The sequence below is a fragment of the Stegastes partitus genome, unplaced genomic scaffold (assembly GCF_000690725.1).
Source record: "Stegastes partitus isolate 25-593 unplaced genomic scaffold, Stegastes_partitus-1.0.2 Scaffold387, whole genome shotgun sequence".
Lineage (NCBI taxonomy): Eukaryota > Metazoa > Chordata > Actinopteri > Pomacentridae > Stegastes > Stegastes partitus.
The window spans coordinates 289,272-298,889 of NW_007578118.1; the positions used below are offsets into that span (position 1 = coordinate 289,272).

Consider the following 9,618-nt stretch of genomic DNA (forward strand, 5'->3'; position numbering starts at 1 on the left):
GACTGTATATACAACTGCAAGTGTTTGTAATTTGACTAAACTAATTTTATGACCTGGCTTCGCGGCTACGTGCAAAACCAAACACTAACAACGTCTGAGTCAGCGACGGCAGCCAGACGCCTCAAATAATGAGAACAAAGTATTTATAAAGCGATTACTTCATTTGCTAAAGATATAAGTTAATGTCCTTCCGCCTGACATGTTCCTCTCCTTTCTTTCTCGTCGCAGGCTTTCTCTGCTTACTACTTTGTGATGAACTTCCTAAATCTGACTGATACGTCCATCCCTCTGGAGAGTGTGATGGAAAAGCTAACACGCTACTGCGCTACGCCTTGGGAAAAGGTCAGGCATATTTATGAATTAGTTCCACATGCACACACACACAAAAAAAATAAGAAATGTTCTGCCACGTTCACCCATCCTATGTCTTATCTGTGTCCTCCAGCCTGCCTATACTGTACACTGATAACATCACTGTGTTTGAACCGCTCCAACAGATAAAGCTGCAGCATCCGAATGTAAAATTAAACTATCTGGCGGAGTACTGCTTCTCTGGCACGTACATCCTCACCCTGCTGACTGAAGGATACAACTTCACCTCGGAGAGCTACTCGAGCATAAAATTCATCAAGAAGGTCAGTAGATCACGGCCCACTTTGTTCCTGTCTCGCACACACCCCAGAGCCCGGCTATTTAACGATTTATATCCCTCTGACCATTAACCCGCGAGTTTAAGTGTGTCCTTGAACCCTCGTGAAGACCTTCCAGGAGAGGACGTTTCTAAAAAAAAACAAAAAACGGAGTGCTTTTGGATGATGCTCACCGATTTTAACAGGAGCTGGATTTTAGGATTACACTGAGATGTAGGGTATGTCAGAGCCTAACTACCAGTGTACCCTCAGTTTCACTTTTAATAAGTGTTTTAAACAGTGTTAGAAGGTGAGAAAACCCAAATAAATCATCTCACTGCAACCCGACAAGGTGATAACAATTCCTACATATCCATATCTGCAGTGTGGTCGCAGACACTTGTGTGAATGAATTATAGGAAATGATAAAACACTTAAAAGTTGACAGAAAAGGCTCAAAAATCCAAGTAGGAGTGGATTCTGCTGTGAGAACAAACCCCCCGGCTTAAAAATGAACAGCAAGGAGCACAAGAACCATCAAAACTACAGAATCGATGTAGAAAATAAACAGCTTGTCAAGTTCTGCTTATCTGAACAAGAGCTCGCAGACGAACTTCTGGTTCGCCTTGAATTAATAACATACACCGAGTCCTGCTGAGAGGAATTTTAAAGAGATTTTAGCGAGATAAATAGGTTTTATTTACTCAAGGACTACAGACGTAGTTTTTCTTTCTTATCAGATGATCAAAAATAAACAGGAAAATGATTTCTGTCAAATGAGGAGCACACTCACTGGCTTTACTGCACAGCAGCTGGTCAGGATCATATTTGGCGTAGTCGCCCACCAAACGTACTGGAGAAGCCTTTTCTCGTATGACATGTAGCTCAGACTGGACACACTACGATCAGGGTCACAGGAGTTGTTTAAGAGCAACTAAGGAACTGGAGGGTCTGCAATTAATGTAGAGCACGTTCTAACAAAAGCAAGCTGATCATATTGAATCTACTTACTGAAGACTAAGATCACATGTTCTGAATGCAAGTCAGACCCATAGTAGTTTATTCCTTTAGCTTCCAATGAGCAGGAGGTTTTACTACAGAACAGGGCTGCACAGTATAGAGCTTCTGTGTTAACATGCTGATGTGCACAGACCCACACTGGAGGAAGTGCATGTAAAGGAACTCCAGCTCATCATGCTACAACTTTTTATTTTCCCTGCTTGTACAAAAATATAACTCCTACGGTTCTCATTTTCTGTGACTAATGCGCAAAGGAAGTCAGCCTGACATAGTTTACTGGGATTTAACGGTTCTTAGATGCGCTCAGCTTTTTTTTAATAAACTGTATTCATAAGACACAGAGTTTGTTGCCACATCAGAAATATTTAGGCTGCAGAAAGAATGACCGAAAGCAGGCAGCAGCGTCGTGCCACAACACAACCGATTTAAAACAGCACCACGAAGCTCTACATCAGATCTGAATGCCATCCAAAGCAACACACACACCGTGGATACCTTTGCCAGTGTTACACCATGTGGAGAAGCTGGATGCACTCCCCTACAAAATCAAACCAGTCATTCTTTAGAAAGGGATCTTTCGAAATCATCTGGTGTAAATTCCTCCAGGCTATTGTTTCATCTTGCAGAAAAAGAAAATGTTGTAATGTGTTTCTCAATATCGTGCACCTCTGTTATGATCTAACATAAGAAGCATCAGGTCGTCCTTTATGCTGAGACTGTAGAAGGTAATTCATGGGACCTTTTCCCAACACTTCATTAAATGCAGGGTGACAAGATAAAAACTATGGACTAATAAACAGCTGCAAACATTATTTTCATGCGTTAGACTGCATCAAACTAATCTTGTGTGTAATTTAAATTCAGATTTCTGTGTTCGCTGATTCAAAACCAAACTCTGACTGAGGCAACTTAATGAAAAGTTTTCTTCACCTCGAGGTCAGAAATGTGGCTCTTCTCCTCTACCTACTGAACACAACTTAACTTTTTAAGATTTCCAACTTAAAGACCAAAAAGTTTGTAATTATGATAATTAAGTAGATTGCACTTCCTCAAGTCTTGGAACTTCATTTTTATGATCTGTCACATTCCGAAAGGTCAGCTTTTTAAAAAAAAAACCTACATGGCTCACTTCAAAAAAAGAATAATTTTAAAAATAACTTATCTTTTTTTCTGATATGAGTTCAGCATCTGATGGTTTGTTGTTGCCATGGTAACATCCAATTTGTTCAGGATTTAAATTAATTCCTCTGCAGTACTTACTTACATCCCGTTGACGTCTGTTGGGACACTAGCAGTGTGTCAGACGATGAACGGATGCTTCACAGTTCCATTTATCCCCATCGAGGGCATCATCGGGAGTTAGCCCCCAGTCCGCTCGGTCCCCTGGTCCCCTGACACCAGCTCCTCCCATGTTAATAAACAAACAAACAAATAAATAAATAAAAATACAAAAATACAAAATAAAATAAAATAAAATTAAATAAAATAAAATAAAAATAAAAATAAAAATAAAATAAAATAAAATAAAATAAAAATAGTGCCACTTTCCTGTGAATAACATGGGAATACTGGTTGGAACAACTTGATTATAATGAATAATCAACTTAGAAATTGTGCTACCAGTCATTAAAGTTATTTCTCCGACTGCAGTGGAGCTTGTCGGTTGAACATCATTCTATTAGAAGTCATCCTAACTTAAAAAGATTGATGCAAACTGTTGTTGTTAATTTTATTTTTAGCCACATCATTATGTTTTTTCTAGAGGCGCCATATTGAGAGACATTAAGAAAGTGCCTACTTGTCCTTTTCCATGAAGCCAACAGAGCAATGTATTACCAAGACACCTAATATATCAGCCTGCGCTGGAGGGACTTGAGCTGCAGTCGCACAAGGACGCAAATCACATCAGAGCAAGAAAAAAAATATGACCAAACCCAATTGAGGCCACATAAGTGGGTTACTTAAATCTCATTACTTTGACCATAACAGCTGAACGGCATTATGTAGGTGTCAAACTGCAGCCAGACAACAGGAGGAGCTCATCTGTTCCATCAACCGGCCGGCTCTCCGTCTCTGTTACAATCAGCAACAGGCCGTGAACAAAACCAGGATGTCAACAACAGTATTTGGAGAACAAAAGCAGAAGCAGCCACAACATCAGCAGTAATACAAGGAGAAGCTGCTTACCTTCAGGTCAGGTGTCATAGCCGGAGGAGATAACCGTGAATCCTCCTTTAATAATTGCAGTCCAGCAGCAAACAATGTGAAACTGATGCTGCAGTATCAGATAAAAGCGTTGTTATGACAACCGGCCTACCGCAGAGGCTGCTAACTGGGACAGCGGCGCGATAAAATCTGCCAAAACTGAAAGAGTGAACTGTGAAAAAAAGTTAACTGCAGCAGCAAACACAAGTGTCGAGTCAAAGCATCCGCCAAAATGTCCAGTGAATCTGATTGGACGCCTTAGTGGTCAGGTGGTACAGATGAACCCAGATGGATGATGACAGGTGACGTCCAAAACAGACATGAAGACTTATTAATCCATAAATTAAGGATTTCATGAATTGGCATTTAACAGTACAATAAAACAAAGTGTTAAACAACTTAGAAATCATAAATATATTCATTTTTTAGCCTAATTTGAAAGAAAAATGGGTTTATTTACACAAAATAACTTAATACGCTCAATAAATATACTAAAGAGTTCTGATTTTATTCCCACAATTAATTGGGCCTCTTGTTTCTGTTGCTATTGTGTTGTTATATTCCTGGATTTGTTTTTGTGTTGCTTTACAGCATTTTAGAAAAAGCAAAAGAGTGTGTTTAAGCGTCTCAGTGGGCGGCGACGGTGTGATAGCGAACCAACAAGACCCCTTACATCACCCCATATGCACATGAATCAGCTACATGGAATTCAGCCGTCACTGGTTTTATTGCTCATGCATGTGCTTCTCATATTGTGACACATCGAAGTGGCCTCCGAGAGAAAGAGTTATTGTCGGCGTGTGTTGCAGATTATATGAATTTTACTGGTTTTATGTTAAGGTTGGATGAGGTCAGGATGGATTGAAACATGTCGGCTCGAGGTTAGTTTGGTTGTTGCGAGAAAATAAGTCGGACATGTCAGAACAAGTGTAGCTGTAAAGGCAGCATTTTGTCAAATCTGCAAATGATTTGTTTTGTAAATTAGCATTTGCAACATGTGAGAAATCTCCATCCTATGTCATGCCACTTTCATTTTGCATGGAAGTGAAACTGAAAGATTTTGATTCTGCATAATGAGAACTGAGAATGCAACATGATTAAAAAATGCCCATGTGTGCATTTAAAACAGGCACAGTGGGATAAATTCTCCTGTCACATGAGTTTGAACTGTTTCAGCACAAAATACAAAAAATCTCCACTGAAATTTCTCTTGAGCAAAAAAATCAAAGCGCCTGTAAGTTCATCCTATATTAATTAATCCACATCCAGTGGGTCCAAATATTTCAGTTATTGACGTTATGAACACGTCAAAATCAAGGCTTCAATGTTTATATGGAATTAAGTGCTAATTTAGCTTCAAATGAGTGAACAGGGAATCTGCTTTTGAAGGTTGTGTGAATAAAAAAACATCCTTAAACGCGTAGAAGTGCAGATGGGCGTTGACTTAAAGGAAGGGAAGCTGGCTCACAGCGAGCCGCCTGCTCAGGTTGATTCATTGCACGTTCTGTTGATAGCTTTCCTTCCTCTCGTGCTGTTTCTAGATAAACGGCAGCGACGCCGGCTGGACGCTGGGCTACATGCTGAACCTGACCAACATGATCCCGGCCGAGGCCCCCGACTCGCCTCCCCTGCCCCACGCCGGCTACGTCTCCATAGTGACCATCATCGCCTTCCTGCTCTTCGTCCTGGTCATCCTCAGCCTGCGCCCTCTCTGGCCTCGCTGCTCCAAACAGCCGCACATCATATAAACACACACACACACAGACATACTGTATGTATGTATGAGTGAGGGAGGAAGGGAACATCTGTGGAGGTTTGGAGGCTGTTTTACCGATTTGTGGGAAGGTCGAGGGTCAGCGCATGCCGCACAGCACAGTCCTGCGGATCGCACGGATTCAAGGACTTTTCAGAAGGACGAAGGCTTTCTCCCAAAGGAGAGCGCATCTCTGGTTGAAGGACATTTTCAGAGTGTGTGTGATTGAGTGTGTGTGTGAGTGTGAACGTGTGAATATGAACGCATGCCTGAATGAGCGCGCACATCAGTCTGCATGTATGTGTCTTGAATTACGATGTGAATATATTACTGTATAAATAAAATAACCCAAGTTTATATAAAATGTTTGATTCACTTGTCACTTGTAAAAACATAATCACTTATATATATTTAATGTTTAATGTTGCATGATTTATTTACACTCTGTCCAGAACTGGAGCTCATAAAAACCACCATTTTAAAGTTTTCATTAAAACCCATAAACCATCAAAACGACAATGATCTTTGGAAAAGAAAATAAGTTATATCCTTTTTGATTCTTGTGATTCGAAGCTACTTTAAAGCTGAAGTATAAAACGAAAAACACTCGTGGACATAAAGCCGTTATCTTTAACTGCGCCGCTGTAAATTGGGGCATCTTTGACAGAATTACTGCAAATCAGCTTCTTTTTACAGCACGCGTCCTCGCTCCCAGTCGTGACGATGACATATTCTTGTGGCTTGATTACATTTTTCAGAATCACTCAGAGATAAAACCCCACAGTAACAGCTTCATTTAAATCCACCTGTAACGTGAAAGTGCTTCCATCTAGTGGCACAAAGCGCACATTGCAGTATTGTTGCAGCAATAAAATATTTCCGCATGCCAGCAGGAGCTGAAGACTAATCCCCAACTATAAGCAACAAGGAAGAAAAAAGTGTTTATTCTTTGCCTTCAATGGATCTTCTTGGAATCCTTGCAAATGAGGTACAGTAGGCCAACAGATGGCTCTCCTGCTACTGTACGGCTCTGCTGCTTCCCGAGGAGGCAAATTTCCTATGCAAATACCACCATAGATTATATAATGTGCTAAGAGCGAGTGTGAAATCCTCTGAAACAAACTGTGCCGCTTAGGAATTAAGACTTTGGCAGGAAGTGGAAACTTGCGAGGTTTCCCTCCGTTTGGGGGGGACCCAGCCCTTCCTCTGTGTCAGATCTGTATCTGCAGGGAACCGAGCAACAGGGGAGAAAACAATGCCACACTGATAATCTCTGGGTGGTTCCTGCTTTAAAATCACAAATGCAATGTTGGTGTTGGCAGCGGTAGAGAGCGATCACTCTTTACGCAGCTTTCTCAGCTGAGATGCAGATACACGCCGGAGCACTCAGGCTGTTTATGCTCCCATATAGGCACCTTAAGGTCAAAGCTGTCCTGAGCAGCCATGCATCCTGCAAAGGTTCATAGACCGGTCCCTTAAAACAACCACACTCCTCCTGGAAGCCCAAACAATCTGTCATCTCAGCTTTTCCACAGACGCTGGGGTGTAAGGCGGCGACTTGCCGTTCTGCCGTATGGACGCGGCCTGTTCAGACACAGAAGGGATGGTTGGCAGGTGGTCCATCGTGTCGTCTGCAGGGTCGCTCAGCTGGTCGCTCAGGTGATCCCGGTCGATGATGTTGGTGGTCTCAGAGTCCAGCTCCCGAACCCTTTCCTGGTAGAACCTCTGCCTGAAGCGTCTCATCTGGGGGAGCTCGCAGCACGTCTCCATCAGCACCAGGATGCAGATCAAACCCAGCAGCAAGTAGGCTGGCAGAGCAAACACAGGAGAGCACGAGGAAGTAAAGACCAGTACTGTGTGACTAATAAGATTAAACCAAGGTTTGGTCTTTGAATAAAAGGGTGTAGCAGGTAGCAGTTTGTTTAGCCTTCTCAGTCGGAGAAGCCAGAACCGCACATGGTGAAAATGAAAACCTACTTTTGTGAGTTTTGTATTTTAAATCCAGTTAAGGGATGATATGGTCCTCTGGGGCAGAGGTTCCCAGCTTTAAACTCCTCTAAAGTGGCTTTAATCTGTATTTTTATATCGACAATCTATCAAACGTCAGCGTGAAGTTGCTCATAATGACGAACCTGCAGAGAATTACACCTGAATCTGCAGCTCCGCTTGGATTAATGAGACTGATCGGACGTGTCAGCTCGGTGTTTAACTGTCCGACCCTCAGTGAAAACAGATGTTTTCGCTCATTCTCGGACACGGCGGGAAGGCGTTTTCGGCTCTAAGACCCATCAAACAACAGACACCAGTTCACAAACAGCTGGTAAACACGGCAGAGCGCTCAGCAGCCGATGACGCAGGTATTTTTTTTTCAGTTGTTGATAACGGAGCTGGAAGGGAGTGGATGGTGGACCTGCATTCACCATCTGGCCAGCTTCCACTAGAACTGCTGGACGTGCAAATAAGCAGCTCTGCAAACAAAAATGCAACGTAGAGTCCCCATGCTTTGGTTTATGACTTAATACCTGCAAAACTATAAAAGGTTTTTCTGTTAGCATGCTAACACAAAAAGCTTATGAGGATTATACCCACATGTTGGTACTTTTACTGTGAATATGTCGCCTAAAGTCCTCTCTGGCCACTGATTTAACCCCTAAAAACTAATTTCTGTGTATCAAAGGTGCATTATTAGAAGTTTTAAGAGTAAAAAATAATCCCTTCTTGCCTTAAAATGGCGTGGATGTAATTCTAAACCACTGTTTCCTCTAGAATGTGTGGATTTATGAAGTTTGGTCGTCATCTTTACCCAACGCTCCCTGCTGCTGAAGCTCGAGCACACCAGCTCACCTTCAACTCTACTCTAAGCTACACAATGGCCAGTTGTAGCATTGGAATAATTCAACCATGCACATCTGATTGACTCTGAAGAGTGATGCTACGATGTCCCAAAAGCAAACAGAACTGGTTTCTTGAGTTTGTGAAAATTAAAAATATCATGATGATGACGGGATATTTTTGCTCATGATAGGTCTTCCAACGTATAAGAACCACAAGATGAACACACTAACAAGGTAAAAAAAAACAAAAAAAGGGTCTTTAAATTTCATCCAGCTGCTCACCTGTGATGGCCAGCCTGTACAGCTGTGGGTGTGGGTTCCTCTCTTTACTATGAGTTTCTCCAGGGACGTAATCCCCGAGGCCAATGGTCGTCAGAGAGATGAAACAGAAGTACAGAGACTCCAGGAAGTTCCAGTCTGACTCCAGGTCGGCAAAGATCCACGCGGGGACGATGAGGAGCAGCAGGGCCACGAGGACGGCGAGGCAGGTGGCGTGGATGGCGGCCAGCTTTGACTTGTCCACAGCCCATCGCCGGTGGAAATAGGACACGGGGCGGCGAGACACCAGCACCATGAGCCTCTGCACCACAGCAGAGAGGAAGAAGAGGGTGACGGGGATGCCAAAGAGGGTGTAGAAGATGCAGAAGGCCTTCCCTCCATCTGAGAGGGGAACGGTGTGGCCGTAGCCTGAAAACACAGCAGAACATGCAGCACCGTGTCAGAGCACAGAGGTGTAATCAGAGATGCAGTGAGACACCTGCGAAAAACAGTAATTAGAAAGAAGAAGGAAAACAGAGGATCAGTCAGAAGCAACATGGAAAATATGTCTGACCCAAAGCTGAACATAAATGATAGGCTACTGAATAAATTACTGCTTTAAAATTAACATGTTGCTGAAGTGAACCCTTTTATAGCTTCTGTATGTGTTCACTGGAGGTCAGTGGGTTCTATGTGGGTTCTGAGTAGATCCTAATGTGTGTTTATGTGCTGCGAAGCTTTAACGGCAGCGGTTCTCAATAAAACCCACACTAGCTCCTGAAGCTGCTTCTAGCTACTGCAACAGCCAACCTGACATTATGTTAAACCAGTCAAGATAAACCTCTGTCCTGTAGGTTCCCTCCACCATCAGCTTATCACCACCACGACCAGCGGTTCATGGGGAACTCATGGAGCTCCT

The 9,618-nt window shown here is 42.7% G+C and overlaps 2 protein-coding genes across 5 annotated transcripts in view; one reads left to right on the forward strand and one right to left on the reverse strand.

Moving 5' to 3' along the window:
- Window positions 1-5,971, forward strand: part of entpd1 (ectonucleoside triphosphate diphosphohydrolase 1) — a 19,974-nt gene extending 14,003 nt beyond the window's left edge. For all 4 annotated transcript variants that reach the window (XM_008285114.1, XM_008285115.1, XM_008285113.1 and 1 more), the window contains exons 8-10: window positions 229-342; window positions 498-635; window positions 5,396-5,971. In XM_008285114.1, coding sequence (XP_008283336.1) covers window positions 229-342; window positions 498-635; window positions 5,396-5,602 — 459 coding nt within the window. In that variant the 3' untranslated portion in view covers window positions 5,603-5,971. The remainder of the gene's footprint in view (window positions 1-228; window positions 343-497; window positions 636-5,395) is intronic.
- Window positions 5,972-6,011: 40 nt separating this feature from the next.
- Window positions 6,012-9,618, reverse strand: part of LOC103359658 (potassium channel subfamily K member 1) — a 5,638-nt gene continuing 2,031 nt past the window's right edge. The window contains exons 2-3 of the mRNA XM_008285117.1: window positions 8,724-9,128; window positions 6,012-7,415 (exon numbers count right to left, since the gene is read on the reverse strand). Coding sequence (XP_008283339.1) covers window positions 7,123-7,415; window positions 8,724-9,128 — 698 coding nt within the window. The 3' untranslated portion in view covers window positions 6,012-7,122. The remainder of the gene's footprint in view (window positions 7,416-8,723; window positions 9,129-9,618) is intronic.